Source organism: Anticarsia gemmatalis, chromosome 29, assembly GCF_050436995.1.
Source record: "Anticarsia gemmatalis isolate Benzon Research Colony breed Stoneville strain chromosome 29, ilAntGemm2 primary, whole genome shotgun sequence".
Lineage (NCBI taxonomy): Eukaryota > Metazoa > Arthropoda > Insecta > Lepidoptera > Erebidae > Anticarsia > Anticarsia gemmatalis.
The window spans coordinates 104,113-125,351 of record NC_134773.1 but is presented as its reverse complement, the minus strand read 5'-3'; the positions used below and the strand labels follow the sequence as shown (position 1 = coordinate 125,351).

General features: G+C 36.8%; 2 protein-coding genes across 5 annotated transcripts in view; one reads left to right on the top strand and one right to left on the bottom strand.

The window, feature by feature from the left end:
* Lrrk (Leucine-rich repeat kinase) overlaps positions 1 to 7,274 on the bottom strand; it is a 67,911-nt gene extending 60,637 nt beyond the window's left edge. For both annotated transcript variants that reach the window (XM_076133465.1, XM_076133466.1), the window contains exons 1-3: positions 6,972 to 7,274; positions 3,528 to 3,719; positions 2,878 to 3,043 (exon numbers count right to left, since the gene is read on the bottom strand). In XM_076133465.1, coding sequence (XP_075989580.1) covers positions 2,878 to 3,043; positions 3,528 to 3,719; positions 6,972 to 7,022 — 409 coding nt within the window. In that variant the 5' untranslated portion in view covers positions 7,023 to 7,274. The remainder of the gene's footprint in view (positions 1 to 2,877; positions 3,044 to 3,527; positions 3,720 to 6,971) is intronic.
* Positions 7,275 to 7,832: 558 nt separating this feature from the next.
* LOC142985353 (uncharacterized) overlaps positions 7,833 to 21,239 on the top strand; it is a 31,381-nt gene continuing 17,974 nt past the window's right edge. For all 3 annotated transcript variants that reach the window (XM_076133469.1, XM_076133470.1, XM_076133468.1), the window contains exons 1-2: positions 7,833 to 7,959; positions 10,209 to 10,844. In XM_076133469.1, the coding sequence (XP_075989584.1) occupies positions 7,881 to 7,959; positions 10,209 to 10,844 (715 nt within the window). In that variant the 5' untranslated portion in view covers positions 7,833 to 7,880. The remainder of the gene's footprint in view (positions 7,960 to 10,208; positions 10,845 to 21,239) is intronic.

Genomic DNA, 21,239 nt, shown 5'->3' with positions numbered 1-21,239 from the left:
GGTATTTTTGTTTAAGTTAGGGTTGTCTATAACACGCATCTAAGACTGTTTAAAAACTTTTTATTAGGTCGGGGAAAAAGTCTATGTGAATGTAGCAAGGGAAGTTTGTAAGGATCGTACCAAGTGGCGTTCTTTGATCTCTGCCTACACCTATGGGATAAAGGCATGATATTATGTACTAGCTGAACCGCGCAACTTCGCTTGCGTCACATAGGAGAGAATGGGTCAAATTTTCCCCGTTCTTGTAACATTTTTCACTCGTACTCTCTTCCTATTGGTAGTAGCGTGATGATATATAAGCTATAACCTTCCTCGAGAAATGGACTATTTAATGCTGAAAGAACTTTTCAAATCGGACCAATAGTTCCTGAAATTAGCGCGTTCAAACAAACAAACAAACAAACAATCAAACAAACAAACTCTTCAGCTTTATAATATTAAATAAAAAAATAAATTAAATAAATAAAGTATAGATAATATTAGTATAGATGTATGACCCACTTAACTTCACGTAAGGAGCAATGGTTAATGAAGTTACCTCGCCGCAATCACCGTAGCGCCGCATGTGTTGGGTTCGAATCCCACCCGGGACAAATATTTGTGTGATGAGCACGAGTATCTGTTCTGAGCCTGTTAATGTACCTATATAAGTATGTATTTATAAGTATATAAGTATGTTTATCAGTTATTTGGTTACAGTACAAGCTCTACTTAGTTCTAAATTAAATGACCATGTGTGAGTTGTCCAATGATATTTATTATTTTAATATTACACATTTTAATTGTGCAATAATTTTGAAATATCTTTGTCTACTAAACCGGTCTTAATGCCTAGAACTTTAGCTCTGAATGTTAGTAGAACGAGTTAATCTAGTTTGTTTGTCGTAGTTTTGTAATATATATGTTACTGTAAAAGCCCGAACTGTGGTAAATCCTAAGATTTTCCGGTATAACCTAAGATTTACCAACTCGCAATGGTAAAAGTCCGAACAATTATTTTATTTCGAACTTTTACCTATATTCACTTGATGATGTCGAGATGTCGCCGGAGCCCCGCTTCGCGGGGCTCCTCCTTCTGGGTGGTTAAAAAAAAATAGAAAATCTTAGGATTTACCACTGTTCGGGCTTTTACAGTAACATATACATAATATTGTCGCTAATATATACGTGTATTTGTATATATGTAAAGCGAACTTATGCTGTGTTACGTAATAATGTGTAGCAACGATGTAAAATTGACATAACGACAAATATCTATACTAATCTATACTAATATTATAAAGCTGAAGAGTTCGTTTGTTTGAACGCGCTAATCTCAGGAACTATTGGTCAGATTTGAAAAATTGTTTCAGTGTTAGATAGCCTATTTATCGAGGAAGGCTATAGGCTATATAACATCACGCTACGGTCATTAGGAGCGGAGTAGCAACGAAAAATGTTACTTAAACGGGGAAAATTTTGACCCATTCTCTCTTATGTGACGCAAGCGAAGTTGAGCGGGTCAGCTAGTATTATATTAGGTCAGGAAAAAGTACAGCAAGACATCACCGAATATGATCTGTGTATGTCTTTCTAGGGCTAAGCCGTCAAAATTAGGTATAATTCTACACTACTTAATTAAAAACCGTTTTCAAAGTAAAATATCCACTTTAATTACTACGAAAGATACATGAACATCATTGTTTAGAAATTTATCATTTTTACAAATACTTATCTCAAAATTTTGTCGTAAATGGCACTACTTGGGAAACACCTTTTAAAACTTATTAAAGTCCGAAATTATGAGATCATTATCAGCCTTTCCTTCCTTACAACTATGTTGGAGTCGGCTTCCAGTCTCACTAGATCAGGGGTTCCCATCCTTTTCTTAGTCCGGGACCACGTTTATATCAATCTTGTTAATAGGGACTACTACTTTTTTTTTTCAAAGACAACTCCCGCACTAAGAATTGCTCTTGTGTCGCGGGGACATTTACAAACATACAAACAACTGACACAAAGTACAACCAGGCCCGAAGAATTATTTGTGGGTTGCACAAATAATTGCTCCGTGTGGGAATCGAACCCACGACCTCCTGGCGCAGTGGCGTTGGCATGGTAACCTAAACCACTGCGCCACGGAGGCAGTCAAAAGTATGTAAGTATTTTTTTGTTTTCACCCATTACTGTCCCACAGGGCAATGGTCTTCTCCCAAACGAGGGGGAGGGGTTCGACCTAGAGTCCAATCCAATCATATTATTATGTACTTTGTAACTTTAAAATCTTTTGCGTACCATATTTTGACTAACACGGACCACTGGTTGGGAACCACTGCTCTAGATAAAACTTAATATCAGTATTTTACATGCAGCGACTGTCTATCTGACCTTCACAACACAGTTACAAGGGCTATAACACGATACCCCTTGGTAACACTGCTTGTCAGACTTTCAAGCTTCTGACTACCGTTGACGACTGTCAAAGGTCTTTGAAAAAGACAGCTGGAATCCATAATTGACCCTGCCTTCTGAAACACGAAGGAACTTGGTATGTATAATACATCCATCCACTGACCAACCTCGGCCAGCGAAGCGTAACTTGAGAGATAGAACCGTTCGGCCGTACTACGCAGTATTCTGCAGTGTTACGCAGTATTGCGCAAAATCGCGCAGTGTTGCACACTTTTCCGCAGTTTTACACATTTTTACGCAGTGATGCAGTTTTACGCGGTGTTACGCAGTATCGCGCCGGTAAATATCAACACAGTACTCACCGTGCGCCGCGCGCTGCGCAGTCCTGCGTAGTACCTCGCAGTGTTACGCAGTTTTACGCACTGTTGCGCAGTTTTACGCAGATTTGCTTAGTGTCGCGCAGGTATTTATAAACACAGTACTCACCGCGTGCCTCCCGCAGTGCGTGCGCCGCGTGTCTGTGGCTGTGTCGCTCCGCTAGCGCGAGCGCCGTGTTGCCGCCCGCGTCCACCACGCTCAGACACGCTCCCGCTGATAGAAGAGTCTTTACGTTCTCCACGTGGCCGCGTTCTGCTGCGATGTGGAGAGCCGTCTGGAGGCAAACATATGAATAGGTGAGAAAACTATTTTAAAGTTGCGAAAACAGGTAACTTCGAGGTAAATTTCATGAACAGAGGTTTCCTTTACAAATTCTTCTCTCAAATTCTCTCGTTCGCTTAGTTATTTCTAGTCTGACAACATATTCTGGAACGTGAAAGGGGGTGGCCTTTACTCAGCAGAGAGACACTAAAACAGGCTAAGAAAAAAGTTCCTAAATAATACTGTATGTTTTAAAATAATAATGTGTATCGAACAGTTCACCGTCAGCTGCATGCAAGTTTGCAAGTCACTCTCTCTTCCTATTCGTCCCATATGGTTGTGGGGTCAGCCTTCGCAAGTCACTGATTTTCTGAATTACGACCATACCTCCGCCAGCCGCGAACCTTGCATACAAGCCTTTCTACTAAATTGTTGTACCATTCAATGGACTGCTTTTAAAACCTTGCTTGTCTTCAATCCTTATTCTAAGTACCCACCTTGCCGCCAGTAACAATATCTGAGCAGGCATCGATCTCCGCGCCGGCGGCACAGAGCGCGGCGAGGCAGCGCGAGCGCTCGGCCAGCGCGGCGGCGTGGAGTGCGCTGCGCTGGCACGCGTCCCGCGCGTCCACCGCCGCGCCAGACGACAGCAGCTCCTGAAGTAACTCCAAGTTGTCCCAAAGCGCCGCCTGGAAGAAGCACCGAGGATTAAGAAAGGTACTATGACTTATAATTTTCTTCTAAGTGTTGGAGTCTGCTCCCAGTCTCGCCGGATGAGCTGAGTACCAGTATTTTACAGGCAGCGACTGCTTATCGGACCTCCACAACACAGTAACTTCGGTAATAACATGATACCCCTCGGTAAGACTGGTTGTCAGACTTTCAAGCTTCTGACTACCATTAACGACTGTCAAAGATCTTCGAAAATGACAGCCGGGACCCACAATTTAACGTGCCTTCTGAAACACTGAGGAACTCTATATGTATAAGATGATCACCCATCCACAAATCAACCTCGGCAAGCGTTGCTTAACCTCAGAGATCTATCCGCGCGGCTGTTGTTATCTAAGCCACGAGCTCCTCATTTTTTAAAGTTTCTAACTACTGGTAATGTCTGTCAAAGATCGAAAATGCCAGCCCTGACCCACAATATAATGTAAAAAAAACTAAGCTCAAATACTAGCTACTACACCCACTCTAAAATGGCTGATTATTTCCAAGCAAGCCTAAAATTGTTTATCAAATTTCTTGAGAGCATGCCAAAACCCTAGCCTGCAATAACAGATTCATTTTATCTATTCAAATAACATGAATTAGACAATAATCACAATTAAACAATACACAATAGGAATTACCTCATATTTACTTGCTAGTCATTTACTGAACTACTTTTCTGAAAACTATATTCCTTCTTTAAGATAAATAAGATCTCTATAAGAACTATGTTTGTTGCAATTTTGAATCTGAATTACAAAAGTTGTTTTCAAGAGTTCTTTAACAAACCCTCAGACTCACAATGTTTTCTTACAAATTAAAACAAATGATTATCTATTTCTAAAAATCTATGGAGGAAGCTTTTGCTTAGCAGTGGACCAATATAAGCTTATTATAATAATAATTTTCACTCTCTCGTTTTACCCAGCAGTTGAATGAATTAGGCTTATGATATTAATAATTTATACTCGCCAATTATAGGAACATTGTCCAGCACTATAATTTTTATTATTTTGTTTAAAGTATGCCATATAGAAGACAAGGTAGAAGTTATGTCAAAACCAAGAATATCTTTATATTTAGTTACTAAATTACTTATTAATCACTCACAGGCACTTCTACAAACAAAAAATAACTGCAACTCAGTCTTTTTTTTAACCCATTACTGTCCCACTGCTGGGCAAGGGTCTCCTCCCATTTGAGGGAGAGGTCCAGCATGCTGGCCAAGTACGGGTTGCGGACTTTGCATGCCCTCAATGTATAATGTCTTGCTAACATAATATTTTAGTATTTGATCTAAATAACGCCTGTGCTCTTGCATGAATGAGCAAGTATCAAATATAAATTGTTCACTCACTACAAAATGTATAAGTCTTATGTTACACACATATTAGTTGCTCCATTGATTTAATGTAATATCATGTTAAGTTAAGAGTGACATGTAGCAAACTCTAAGCCATTGTGGCAAATAATATTATGACTACCTCCGTGGCGCAGTGGTTTAGGTCACCACGCCGATACCACTGCAACGGGAGGTTGTGGGTTCGATTCCCACACGGGACAATTATTTGTGCGATCCACAAATAGTTGTTTCGGGTCTGGTTGTGCTTTGTGTCCGTTGTTTGTATGTTTGTAAAAAGTCCCCGCGACACAAGAGCAATTCTTAGTGCGGGAGTTGTCTTTTTAAAGCAAAAAAAAAAAAAAATATGAAAAACAAAATCAAATCTATACTAATATTATAAAGCTGAAGAGTTTGTTTGTTTGAACACGCTAATCTCAGGAACTACTGGTCCGATTTGAAAAATTCTTGCACTGTTAGATAGTCCATTTATCGAGGCAGGCTTTAGGCTATATATCATCACGCTACGACTATTAGGAGCGGAGTAGTAACGAAAAATGTTACAAAAACTGGGAAAATGATAACCCATTCTCTCTTCAGTGACACAACCGAAGTTGCGCAGATCAGCTATACTATGTCATGTGTAGTTAAGTGACATGTAGCAAAGTCTAAGCCATTGTGACAAATAATATGAAAATCAAAATCAAATCATTTATATATTCTGTTCTGAGCCTGGTTGTTAATTTATCTATATAAGTATGTATTTACAAGTATATAAGTATGTTTATCAGTTATTTGGTTACAGTACAAGCTCTGCTTAGTTTGGAATCAAATGACTATGTGTGAGTTGTCCAATAATTTTATTTATTTATTAGTTGTTACAATTACTGAATTTAGCTCAAAAGTGTACAGTCTTATGAGAAGAGCTGGCAACAAACTCACACTCTTTTCAATCGCCAAATGATTTACAATGTGGTTGATACAATAATTGTTCATGGACCTACCAACAATCTAGTATATGAAATGTTTAAATTGCTTTACACTTTCTATGAATGATATTTAATAAAAATCTTCAAAACAGACTACATGAAGAAACAAACCCTTATTTATTAAGTTACTTTTTCAAATTCATAGAGATCTTACCCCTTTTGATATATTTAAAAATATTTTTAATCATGTTGGATATCATTTATACAATACCTTAATTAGTTATATATGATAACACCTTCGTCATGTATCAATCTGTCTATTTGTGATTATGAAATGAAAATTTCTGCATATTTTTTTCAGATGATTGCAAAGGACAACAACTGTTTTTCTTTCTGTAACAGGTAAGTGTCAAGCAATATTGAGTCTTAATCTTTATGTATAAATTACTTTTATATACAGTGCATATACATACATAATTTTTTTATATGCAGTCAGGTATTTATAGCTAAGTCGGACAGGATTCAAGTGTTTTTCTTATAAGAATATTTCAGTTGTAATTTTATATTGTTTGGCACTATGCCTGAAGTTTACTCATTGTACTGCTATGTTAAATATTATAAAGTATAATAATACAAAGATTAATATATTTTTGAAAGCTGCTACATTCTTAGAAATTTAATAAACAACTGTTATAATTGATTACCAACCGTCTACCATGAATAATATCGCGTAAAAATATTTAATTCGCCATCAACTTTCTATTACATTAAAATTAAATAAAAGACTTCAGCGCCGGCGTTTTGAAAGTTTTAACACTATGACACACATCGGTAGACCTTGTGCTACCTCCCACATTCGTAACACACGGTAATTACTCGCTAAACCGCGGCTCTTAGCCGATTTAATCACCCGTAGCAGATATTTAGGTACTTCAGTTTTTATGTCAAAAATCACCCACCTGATGCAGCAGACGCCCTTGGAAGTTATCCTCGTCCGGCGAAAGGTCCATTACACTGGTTTTAACAAGAAATACACAATTAAAACCAACATTTCCGGCCTAAACAGCCACTGGAGCGTTGCGAAATTTGTATTCCACTTTTTACACGATACATAAACAATTGTTCAATAAAACTGCGATTTTAATACGCAAATATGTGCGTATTTGTTGTTTGTAGGCGGCATTGCGGATGGAAGGCGATAATTAGCTGGAATTTGCACATTAAAGAGTGTAGAATCGTTTATTGATTTGTTTGGTGACAGTTCTCTCACTGACAGCTGACAGCGGCTAGACAGATAACTGCAGTGGGAACAACAATGGCGTGTTCGCTATCGCGTTAACAGCTGACGCGCGAAAATTTATTTTTAATGTTTTCTTATTATATTCCTTTAAAATTAATGTTCTAAATAATAAATTCAATATTTCAGGTTATAATGTGTATTAAAATAATAATTTACATTTGTTAAGATAACTTTTATGTAAGTTTAACGACATAGCGAAAATTGTCTAAGCGAATTTTATTAGCTCCTTGTTAGCCCCTTCGTAGCGGACTTTCAAATACGAACACAATGACATTTTTAGCGTTTCTAAACGGAAATAAATTTTTCTCACATTATTATTCATGCAATTAAAATATTAATAACTGTTTATTCATTTGTCTTTTCAATTAACGGATAATATTATTTTTAGCATTTTAACTAGTGCGTTTTTACCAAAAATGCATAATTTCTTTACTTTTTTTTGCACAAAAGGCTGAATAAGAAAATTCCAGGAACATTTTCTTTTTACTATTCCACTACCCGCGCAAAACAATAATTATTTTACATCGTACATTCGTCTTATCACTTTTTCTATAATAATTTATTTAAAATGTCGCGTTATAATGAAGATTGGGAAAGGAGGAAGTCTTATTTGATTAGAAGCTTGTTTCAGGACATACCGTATAGGAGTGAGTATAAATTTAAATAATACTGTACATTCGATATCAAGTTTTGAATATTGTCTTTTAATGGTCATGTCGCGAGATATGAAGGCATGGTAGGTTGAGGTAGATGAAGTCAAGGATAGGTAGTGGATGAAGAGGGTAAGGAAGGCTGACTCCACCATCATAATATGGGACGAATAGCCAGGAAGAGAGAAAGAATGGTCGTTGTGGTTTGATTGAAGATGTAGTGACAAGAATTGACGGTTTCTGAATACATTTAACGGTAGTTTATCTTTTCAATTGCCTTCTTTATGAGCTTTAACGCTATTGAATAGATAAACTACCGCTAAATGTACCTCGAAAACCGGTAGTGAGGTAGGAATGCTGTGGTTTGTTCATGTAAAGAGAATATAATGTTTGACAAATACTTTTATTGTGCGAACATTAATGGTAACGCCGGGATGGGACGCCATAGAAATATCGTTCTATATCGGCGATGTTTTGAAGAAACTTGATGTGGGTAGTACTCGTAACCGGCGGTCCTGTATGACAACATGTATGTATGTGAATGAAGCAAGGGAAGTTTGTAAGGATCGTACCAAGTGACGTTCTTTGGTCTCTGCCTAACACTATGGGAAAATATTATGTAGGTATATCGTAATTTTGTCAATTCTTTAGCCATATTTTCGGCCTTACGACTAGATTAGTATGTTATCGATATTGAAAACAATATTTTATATAAGTATGTATTTAGAAATAGGTATATAAGTATGTTTATCAGTTATTTGGTTACCATAGTACCGTAAAACGGGGTGAATAGAAACGATTTTCAACTTTGTCCTAAAAAATTGTTGCGAATAACTTGTTATTTTTATTGTCGGGTTATTTTATATCATGTCCGGCGCCATGAAGAAAGAGTTAAAACCATATTTGTCCAAAAATATGCATAATTTTACGATATTTCATTAAAAAAGTGGTCAATTTCTATTCACCCAGCGATAGGGGTGAATCGAAACGACCAAAGGGGTGAATGGAAAAACTGTGTTTAAAAACGTTTTTTCAATTAACAATATTGTATCTTTATAGATTAACTAGCTGACCCGCGCAACTTCGCTTGCGTCCCCTAAGAGAATGGGTCAAAACTTTCCCCGTTTTTGTAACATTTTTCGTTGCTACTCCGCCCCTAATGACCGTAGCGTGATATTATATAGCCTATAGCCTTCCTCGATAAATGGGCTATCTAACACTGAAAGAATTTTTCAAATCGGACCAGTAGTTCCTGAAATTAGCGCGTTCAAACAAACAAACTCTTCAGCTTTATTATATTAGTATAGATATACACCTAAAGAGATAAACACTTCAAACAACTCATTAGAAAAGAAATCCCACTTTAAATACAAAGTTTTGAAAAAATTATATGGACCATTAAGGCATTCGAGGACGGTTGACTTTGAAGCAATTTTTTGGGTATAAATATCAATTTAAACATTTAAACAATTATGACACCGCAGAGAAGTAATATCGACGTGTAATCATTTTAAATTTGAACAAAATTCTTCAACTAGGAGTACCTACTCAAATATTAGCCTTGAAAACTTTCATGATTTTTTTCTATTCACCCCGCGAATTCTATTCACCCCGTTTTACGGTACGTAATACTCTGCTTAGTTTGAAATCAGATGACCGTGTGTGAGTTTTCCAATGATATTTATTTAACTACAATAATCGGTGAGTATGGGTACCCACTTTTGTTTCATACCTAGCTTTACCCCACATCAGCATATAAGTCGGATTATATAGTAGCTACATACAATACATATTATCACGCCTATTATACTCGAAGGTGGAGGTAGATGTGTATAAAATACAGCCACGTAGGCGCCCATAGCCAGGCACGTTCACGGTCGGTTAACTATTAACGGTAACGTTAAGCGAACCTTGGCGCGGTCATTCCATAGATGGGTGACCGAATAGTATTTGAATTGGACGTTTCCGTACTTCGGAAGGCACGTTAAAAGTCTGTCCCGGATGTTGTCAATTAAGATAACACTCGTTAAGCCATGTCAAAGGTCTTCGGGCTTGAACAACTTTGACACTAGGTTGACCACTAACCATACGATAAGAAGAAGACCCACGTTTCGCCAATAACAATGCAAGTCCCATGTAATGGGAGATTACAGGTATTGCCATATGATGATGATTGCCATAAGCCTCTGTGTATTGTATGCTTGAACATAAACAAAAAATGTGATTAACATTATTTTTCTTTGCAGTTTTATCACCTGTAATAGAAGAAACCACTCAGTCTTCTAACCTACAACCAAGAACATCCACTCCATCATCAGACTTTTCAAAATCTGCGACCATTCCAGAAGAAATATCTTCAAGTGGAACAGCGACATCTCTCGGTCAAACCACGCGACCGCAGTATAGACAACTAACGCCATCTGTAAGTGAGACTTCAGAACTAAACCGTCCGTACAGTCCTCTACCTCCATTAATAATTGAACGAGAACCAAATAAACACGATGAACCAGCCGAATATTATAAAACTTTATTAATTAAAATAAGAAAAATATACGCAAAAATGTTTATAGAAAATAGAACTTTAAGTGATGATTTTGTTAGCGATCATGAATTTCAACATGGCGTCGAGTTCCCGCCAATATGTGACAGTTATAGTGATGTGGGGAGAAGCAGTTCGGTGTACTCGAATGGTTACACCGCCGATTTAGAATCGAGTGGCGAGTCGATTTTGGAACCCGATAGTTTAGACTCGATTGTGATTGAAGAGCTTATGAAATCGACTAAAGAAGATACAAATGTTAATTTAAATCGTCGAAATAGTAATGAGATTGGTGATCTAGCTGTTGAAGAAGTTCCAGAGCAGTCTTCTATTAGTAATGGAGGTAAGGTTAAATTATTATTTTTTTATTGTAGTTTAAGCAATATGGAGCCTCCTTGGTGCAGTGGCGTCGGTCGCCACGCCGCTACCATTGCGTTGAGAGATCGTGGGTTCGATTCCCACACGAAACAATTATTTGTGCAATCTAAATATTTTTTTCGGGACTGGTTGTACTTTGTGTCCGTTGTTTGTATGTTTGTAAAAGTCCCCGCGATATATGAGCCATTCTTAATGCGGGAGTTGTATTGGTTTAACAACACAGTCATTATTAATATTTTTAATTTAACATTATTAGTTTATCTTCAATAATTTTTATTTATATCGTGTTTTCTTATTGATTTCCTACAACTGAATAAACATCAAATCGTAAGTTAAATCGACAACCCGCGACTTTTTTGAGGAAAATCACTTAAAACATGATGTTGTAAGCGTATAATATGAGACTTTTATTACTCATATCGGTCTTGATAAATTCATAAATAAATGACCAAAATGCAACAATTTTAAAACCCATTAAACCACCTTTATAAAATCTTCTAAACTTGTTCACCCTTTAATTCAAAACTCCCGCTAAAACGTTCCGCTATGTTACCATACAACAAAAATGCATAATGGTAGTTTTTGAAACAAGTACCCTGGTATTATTGCATTGCGTTACCGACTGTTTTGTTGCTCACTTCATTGTAGTAGACATGACGTAGTGTAAATTCATTATTAAAACAAATATTATCGCGTGCAGACGTCTGGTCGTAATATTTAAATAAATATATTTTAAATTTGAACAATGAGTGAGAAAGGAGACGATCCAGTGCCGATGGACATTAACGAAACAAGTCGGGATTCTGTGAACAGTGAGCTGATGAGTATAGATAGCCGCGGGAGTTCGGCCGATACGATAGACCAAGAATCAAGCACTTCTGACACTGCTGAATTCGAAGACGCACCAACTTTACCGGAGTTTGAGATTGTTGATATACCAGCAGCTGAGATAATAGCAGACGCGTCGAACGATGCTGAAGAACCGGAAAATATTGAAAACATTGCGAGCCTGTTCGAAGAGTCAAGTTCTTCTGATGATGAAGAGGAACACTACTTCGAAATTGTTGATGTACCGTCTATGAGTGTTGATAAGAATGCAGAATCTGATGAGAATGAAGATAATCGTGATGATGCGACGTCCGGAGACCCTGATAGTGATGGAGAGGACTCAGATGACTACACGACTGAAGAGGAATACGAATCTCAAGACGAAGGCGATATGTACGAAGATATACCCGATGACGAAGCAGAACCTTACGAAGGAGATAAAACAAGTAAAGAAACAACGGAATCTGATGAAGAAAAACCTAGAAAAAAGTCAAAAAAACTCTTTATAAAAAATGAGGCGTATTTACGTGAAAACTTGGCTTTGTTGAAGTCCACTCTGAAGTCTACAACAGCGGTGACGCGGCGGTTCACTGGCATACCCGTTGAACCGCAGCTCGAAATGGATTTGAACCAGCTAGCTATGGTGAACATTGCTGACTGGATTGAAACTCGCCTGAGGGGAGAAGACCCTTCGAAGACTCTTTTGAAGGCCATTTTAGACCGTATTAAGGAGACGATGTTTGTCTTCATGTGTGCTAAGGAAGGAGGCCGGCGGCCCGCTACGGTGAGGATGATAAACAGGCTCTTCGATCATGTGTATGAGCTGTAAGTGTTTAAACAAGTCCCCTGCTGTGTCCTGTGCTGTGTTCAAAGGGTAGTTGATTTATTTTGCTGTTGCGATAGTTTTTAGTATTGTGATCGGTCTCAATTGACAACTTAGTAGAGAATTGGCATGTTTTAGCGCAAACTGCATAGTAGTATTTCTAACGAAAATGTGATTTCAAAGTATGCATTTAAATAATTTTAACTAAGATTTGAATGGGTCTGTTCTGTTCGTGGTGGAAGGCTTTATAATTGATATTTATGTGTATTTCCAAGCTGTAACAAATAGGCTACCTAAGTCCAGTTTAGGCCTGATGTCAGTAAAAATCTTAATTCTGAATTTTGTGTACCTATAAGGACTTTGACCATAAGATTCTCTACTAAGTTGTTATACTATAGTAAACATCAATTTGATATCCACTTTGCAATACATTGCTGCTTTGATATAACGTGTAAAAATACCATCATTTTAGAACAAGCAATGTACAACATAGTGACTATCAAATAGTCGAATACACATAAGCCCTTCTAGTTTTGACTGTGTTATTCAAGTTCTGTTTTATAATGTAATTTGTGATTTAAAAAGCATTTTTTGATTGATAGACATATATAACGCACAAATAATCTTATACAATATAAAAATGGTTTATAAGATTTTTACAAGCATTGCATTTAATTTTAAGCCTAGAGATTTATAATTTTAAGTCTACTTTTATGTTCTTAGTGCTGTGTGAAAACTACCCAATAGGTTTTATTATAAAATTAGATATAGTTTATTTATAAGAGACTGATTGTTTCATTAAAAATTGTTGCCCTAAAAACATTGAAACAAAAGGTTTTAAGTCCTAGTAGAAAACAATATTATGACTTTTGAAAATTGGCCGAAAATATTGAAAAATGACTTTGCATTTCCTGAATCTAAGTAACACATATGTATGGATAAATTATGATCTTTCTTTATAGTATGTATTTACAAGTATATAAGTATGTTTATCAGTTATTTGGTTACAGAACAAGCTCTGCTTAGTTTGCAATCAAATGACTGTGTGTGAGTTGTCCAATGATATTTATTTATTCTATGATATTATGTATGAAATTGTCAAAATTTTTATAGTATGGAAGGGGGAGAGGGGGGATTAAGAATTGTTTGATAAGACTTGTAAGGTGTTGAAAAGAACAGGGTTAGGTTTGTGATATGAAGGTTTAAAGGTATAAGGCATTGTATTAAATACCTTTATGTAAAAAATAGCATAAAAAAGTTATAGGAAAGACTGGAAAGGTTTGGAAAAGGCTGGAAAAGTTTTTGGAATATTATGAAAAAATGTTTTATTATTTATAATTAAGAAAAGAGTACCTAATCTTGGAAAAATGAAGTGTGCCATGATTTTAAATTTAATAAAAATGTATGGAAAAGTTTATAATGTCGGCAGTAATTTATAAATTAAATTGAACCCATTAATGTCCCACTGCTGAGCAAGGGTATCGTCTCGTGATGAGGGAGGGGTTAGGCCTTGAGTCCACCACGCTGACCAATTGCCGGTTGGGGACTTTGCATACCTTCAAGAACTGTTTTAAAGAACTCTCAGGCATGCAAGGTTGCATCATTGATAATTATTTCTGATACACACAACATGGTAAAGTTATTGGTTTGTTGCCTCTGATTCGAACCTGCGACTTGCGTGGAAGGTACCAACATATACCACTCGGCTATCACTGCTCTATTTTATTTATAAAATAAATAATTTCAAAATTAACCCAAAGATAGATTTCTAAGCTATATTATAAGTTGTTAAGAATATTGTTACTACCTATATATCTAAATTATAAAACTCTACTCTATTGTCTATTTACCCTCTTATTCATAAACACACTATAAACCTATTTTAGTTAAAAAGCTACTATAATGTTTTCTCTCTTTCATTTCGCTAAGGAGTGAAAGAAACAAAACACTTTATAATTATTATTCACTTTATTTTTATAAACACTTTATCTAATATATAAAATTCTCGCGTCACAGTTTTCGTTACCATACTCCTCCGAAACGGCTTGACCGTTTTTGATGAAATTTTGTGAGCATATTGAGTAGGTCTGAGAATCGGCCAAAATCTATTTTACATGCCCCTAAGTGACACTACTTTTTTTTTTTAATTTTTATGGCAAAACAACGTTTGACGGGTCAGCTAGTTTTTATTATAAGTCTTTCATAACTTCATATATTTTTATGAATAAGAGGGTTTATTTTTAAATAAAATCATTGCCATCTAGGTACCTCTGTGATAATTTCATTTCAAAATGTCAAAGCTCAAATATTAATTTTGTAAATCTATTTCTTCTAGTATTTAAGGTTAATTAAGTGTCTACAATTAGTATTAAAGGAGATCATCCACGCTCCATACATTTTTGGGCCTTTTTTCAAAGTGCCGGCCAACAAAAAAAAGTGACATGTATCGATAGAGCTAGCCATTTGAAGCAATAGTTAGTATGGCACGAAACCGGTAGGATCGCTTTGAACCGAGTTATACAGGTTTGAAGATTCATAATATTCAAACATTTATTCATTTCTGAAAGTGCTGTGAAACATAAAATAATGATTGATTTTGCTAGAATTAACTATCTAAAGCAGACGACCACTCTGAAGTTGATTTAAGGTCATAAGCACACGTATCAACTCGGAAACGGGTCGTCATCGTATCAACTCGAGCTCATCAGTATTATTTGTATGTAATTCCCTACTGTACCACACTTATCGGAATCGTTATGTGATCGCCCCGGCTCACGACCATGGGAGTGGTGCGTATGCGCATTATGCATACACCAGCACCCAGGGTGGAGTGCGGGGCTATGTGCAAATTCCGATAGAATTGTGGGCATACCTTCTAAACCGCAACATGTGTCCTCATAACAGGGGCCCTCATCACAAATCGTGCCCGAAGCACAAAATATTGTTCCGCATGCCGATGAGTCGGACATAACAACCCAACGGCAACACTCTAGCTGACCTCTTACCTAGATGATGGTATGTTAGTTGCACACAATCGAGGGTGCGGCCCCTTGGGTTCGCTAAGGGAGGATGCGCTGACCTTGCGCTAGTCGCCAGTGACCAGTCCAGTGGCGACGCATTGAGGCGCCGGGGGAATCAAACTCGCACCTAAGGGGCCGCACCCTCGGTTGTGTGCAACTAAGAAACCATCGTCTAGGTAAGAGGTCATCTAGAGTGTTGCCGTTGGGATGTTATGTCCGACTCATTGGCATGTGGAACAATATTTTGTGCTTCGGGCACGATTTGAGATGAGGGCCCCTGTTATGAGGACACATGTTGCGGTTTAGAAGGTATGCCCACAATTCTATCGGAATTTGCACATAGCCCCGCACTCCACCCTGGGTGCTGGTGTATGCATAATGCGCATACGCACCACTCCCATGGTCGTGAGCCGGGGCGATCACATAACGATTCCGATAAGTGTGGTACAGTAGGGAATTACATACAAATAATACTGATGAGCTCGAGTTGATACGATGACGACCCGTTTCCGAGTTGATACGTGTGCTTACGACCTTAAAATCAACTTCAGAGTGGTCGTCTGCTTTAGATAGTTAATTCTAGCAAAATCAATCATTATTTTATGTTTCACAGCACTTTCAGAAATGAATAAATGTTTGAATATTATGAATCTTCAAACCTGTATAACTCGGTTCATAGCGATCCTACCGGTTTCGTGCCATACTAACTATTGCTTCAAATGGCTAGCTCTATCGATACATGCCACTTTTTTTTGTTGGCCGGCACTTTGAAAAAAGGCCCAAAATGGATGATCTCCTTTAATATGAAATATTGTGCTTAAAATCCCCGCTTTTGTGAAACAAATAAAAAATTGATAATAACTTTCCCTTTCATTTCAAACTCTCCCCTAAAGAACTAACTGTTTTAAACCAACTCCCGCGCCAATGCTAATCTCTTTAATATGACCTATTCTAACTCTCGGGCTAATTCTTTACACAGATTTCTTACCAGTATATTTTTATTATAGTATGACAAAGATTTAGATTAGTCTTTAACCTAGACGAGTGCATTTTGCAGACCACAAGCCCAATTCCCTGCTGCCCTTATGGTCTCTCTCTGCCTTCCCCTATAAAATATGCGTAATTTTATGTATGTACGTGCAAAGGAGAATACTCAATGAAACCAAGGCCTAGGCGTTATCGAAATGATACTCAAACGATTAAACCAAATGTTTCTTAAGTAAAAACAGCATGCGATAAGTTTTTAAATTATTTTATAGAACTTTAATACGTACTTACAAATTATAGTTCCAATATAGATTTCTATAAATCATGCCTTACTAGCTCAAAATGCGAAAGGCACTGCAAACTATGCATCCCCAAGCATTAAAACACATCTACCTACCCATTTACTCTCAACAAGTCTAAATAACCGAACAAAACTGTGATTTACATCTATTAACTTAAAACCAAACTGGAATCGACTTAAATCAAATTTCTTTTCAGACAATTTTCAACCCTAAGTTATTACAGTAAAGTATAAAATCCCGTATAAAAAGCACTAATTTCTATTCAGACAATTTTCAACCCTAGATACTTATGACTAAAGTATAAATTCTCCTATAAAAAGCCTGGAGTTACGACCTTTAGTAACACAAGTACTCTCGATGTAGTCCCATTTTCAAACAGACTGTTCTATAAGGATTTTATAAAGGAGTTACGCCTTTTCAGTTCTGAGGTTGCTCCCTGTTTGACCTAAATTAATGCTGACCTAACAAGGTTCACCTTCTATTTTGCATATTGGTTGTATGTATGTATGTGTGCATGTATGTATGTAAGTTTACATGCATGAAATGTAGAGATGTTTTAAAACACTGCATTTTATTTTGAACCAAAAATCGGATGAATTTTGAGGTATTTAAACTAACTAAATGCGATATGTATGTGCGTGATTGGTTGATTAACCCCCGGTTTCTGAGGTACATTTAGCGGTAGTTTATCTATTCAATAGCGTTTAAACTCATATTTACGTCATAACGTCAAAATTTTCCCCGTTTTTGTAACATTTTTTACTGGTATTCTGCTCCTATTGGTAGTAGCGTGATGATATATAGCCTATAGCCTTCCTCGATAAATGGGCTATCTAACACTAAAATATTTTTTTAAATCGGACCAGTAGTTCTTGAGATTCGCGCTTTCAAACAAACAAACTCTTCAGCTTTATAATATTAGTATAGATAGGTGGTCGCATGGTCTTGATAAAATGCCCTGGCAAAGCAAAAGTGTAGTATATATCCTCGTGTCTATGTGTAGGCAGCCACGTGCCAGTGTAACACCCACGTTACGCCCTTAACAATGTTAGCCTCGTGTAATAGGGGGCGAACCTGTTGCCTTCAAGATGCGCTACTTAGCTCCAGTTTACTGAGAACTAGCTTTTACCCGCAACTTCGTCCGCCACCTGAATTTTCCCATGGGAATGCGTCATTTTCCCGAGGTAAAAAGTAGCCTATGTCCTTTCTCCGGTATCAAAATATCTCCATACCAAATTTCATGCAAATTGGTTCAGTTGTTTAGGCGTGATTGAGTAAAAGACAGACAGACAATTACTTTCACATTTATTTTATAGTATTAGTATGGATAAGCATATAAAAATTAAGTTCTATTAGAATGTCCGACCCAGGAATCGAACCCGAGAACCTTGTAGTCAGCAATCCTGTACATAAACCATAATTTCCGGTCAATTTTGAAATACCATGTAATAATAATCAACAAGTACCAACTTATGAAATATTTGAAGCATTTATAATTTTTTTAATTCATTAAAATTTCCATTTCCTTTGATCTCCTGAAATTATAATACTTACTAACAAAAAACATTTCTCAAACCACATCAGACCAAAAAACAAAATTTTAAAATCAGATCATCACAACGCGATACGATAACATCAAAAGCAATTTCCCTCAATTTCCTTGAAATCTATTTATAACAGCCACCCTTCGCCCAGAGGGTGGTTCACCCCTCACCCCTAGCCAGTAGGTACAAGCGCATCTCGATCGATACAGTGCACTTACATAACAAATATTAGCTTACGTCCGCTCCACACGTTGGCCCCAATATAGGCCCCAAGGCATTGGTCCCAACATTGGGGCAAGCTTTGGTCGGCTCGTGTCGGTGTCATCAAGGTGTCCCACACAGCAGATATATAACGTTATACAACACTAGCTGACCCGCGCAACTTCGCTTGCGTCACATAAGAAAGAATGGGTCAGAATTTTCCACGTTTTTGTAACACTTTTTACTGTTACTCTGCTCCTGTTGGTCGTAGCGTGATTTTTTTTTTGCACGAAAAATATTCTCAAAATTATTTATATCTATAACTAGCTGACCCGACAGACTTCGTCCTGTCAAAAAGATTTGTAATGTGGCAGTTTTTTTGCCTACGTATTTAAAAAAATCTCCTGAACAGAACCTTCACCCTGGTGATAGGGCGTTGTGAATAAAAAATAATTAAATACAACATATATAAGGATTTAAAAGTAAGTAATCGCTTTATTGTTAATCATGTGAATCATAATTATTATTATTATCATTGTAGTGCTTTGTGGTATACGATGTTTTTTGTTTGATTACCTGGCGCATAGATAAACAAATCTGATGGTTTTCCAACACGGGAACAGGCAACATACAATTGACCATGTGAGAAACATGGGTTTTCTAGATTAATACCACAAACACTTAATGATTGCCCCTGGGACTTGTTTATAGTCATAGCAAAAGCAAGCCGCACTGGAAACTGTAGTCGTTTAAACTCAAATGGCACATCAGTCGGAATCATTGGGATGCGCGGTATGAGAACATCTTCTCCTTCATACTTTCCTTTGAGTATAGTTGCTTCTATCACATTGTTTAGTAATTTTTTTATCGCTAACCGTGTACCGTTGCAAAGACGCGGTTGGTTGATATTTCGCAACATTATAACCACCGATCCAACCTTTAATTGAAGATTGTGAGGTGGCAATCCTGGCAAATCCAGCGAGTTTAAAAATTCCGGTGGATAGTTGACTACATCATCTTGATTAGTAGCCGAATCAACTGATTTATATATCCTCAATTCGCCTGTAATTTGTTCTTGAATTTTGAAATTTAATTCATTTACATCTATGTTTTTTGCAGCCAGTATAGCTCGTTCGCTCAACCAATCATAGTTTCTGTAATTTTGAGAAACATCTGGAAACACCTTTTAAATAAGTTCATCTTTTGATTGAGTTAACTGACAAAAACTTTGAGGAAAGTTAATGCAGCCAGTCAACATGTCTATAGGAAATTTGCCATTACCAATGTCAATGAGTTGTTTAGAGAATATGTTTCCAGATTGGTCATTTTGCAACTCGACGCGCATATTCTTGCTTAAATGTAGTACTTTAACATGTTTCCACAAATTGGAGGACTTTAGACATGCATTGAGTTCATCAGCTGGCGTTGATCGTGGAATCACTGGCAATGTTTGACGAAAATCTCCTGCTAATAAAATCATTGCACCACCAAATCGGTTATTATTGCTCCGTAGATCTTTTAAGGTTCTGTCTAAAGCCTCCAAAGATTTTTTATGTGCCATCGTGCATTCATCCCAAACAATCAATTTACATTGCTGCAAAACCTTTGCCATTGCAGAGTTCTTCGAAACGTTGCAGGTTGGAGTTTCATTGCTTTGCATATTTAATGGCAATTTCAGTGCTGAATGGGCTGTTCGACCACCTTCAAGCAAAGTTGCTGCGATTCCCGACGAAGCGAGTGCAAGTGCAATTTTATTTTGTGAGCGAATTGTTGCTAATATTAATGAAATCAAAAAAGTTTTTCCTGTACCACCAGGTGCATCTAAGAAGTAAATCCCTCCAGTTTCATTATTTGTTACTTTCATAAGAGTTTCAAATACATACTTCTGTTGTTCATTTAACAGTGGAAGATTTGTTTGAATTAATTCTTTCAAAGCGTTGAGATCATACAGTTTTTCTCGATGCAACTCTTGGTTAAAAGCATCATGCATTGGACGATTGGGCGCGGTCAGGCCTAATTGAATTAATAGTTTGTTTGACATTATCAAGCACATGTCCTCAATTGAAATCAATGCTTCATTGTAAATTTCTTCACTGATTTGTATATTTGGATTTCCCATTCTATTCCGTATTTGATTCAAAATATCATCACACATATAATCTTTGTACTTGATCCACAAATCAATTGGGTTTGATGGGAAGCATGTAGATATGATTATAGAAAACAATGTTCATTTATCAATTATGTTTATTTATCTTTTTTTATTTTTATTTATGTTTATTTATTTCTTTGCATTTTATCTCGCGTGCCGAAACTAATAAGTACAAAAGAAACGCGAGTTTCGGAACGCGACATTTAAACTCCTCCAACTATGTATTCTGTGCTCCAACGAACGAGTTATTCCGTTCGGATCCCCAATACTGATACCCTAGTATTTTAAAATTATTTTCTATTCCGGTCTGATCCCCTGACTGTCTATTAACACATTTTTAGGACAGTCAATAACAAAATATGTATACAGGTTCTACTAGATTATGTTATAGAATTAATATATATATTTATTAATCTCATCTCTATACATTTTGACCCAGAAATCTTTCTTAGTATTTCAGGAACATGCAGTCTATTTAGATTTATTCATTTCTTTGGCTAGCT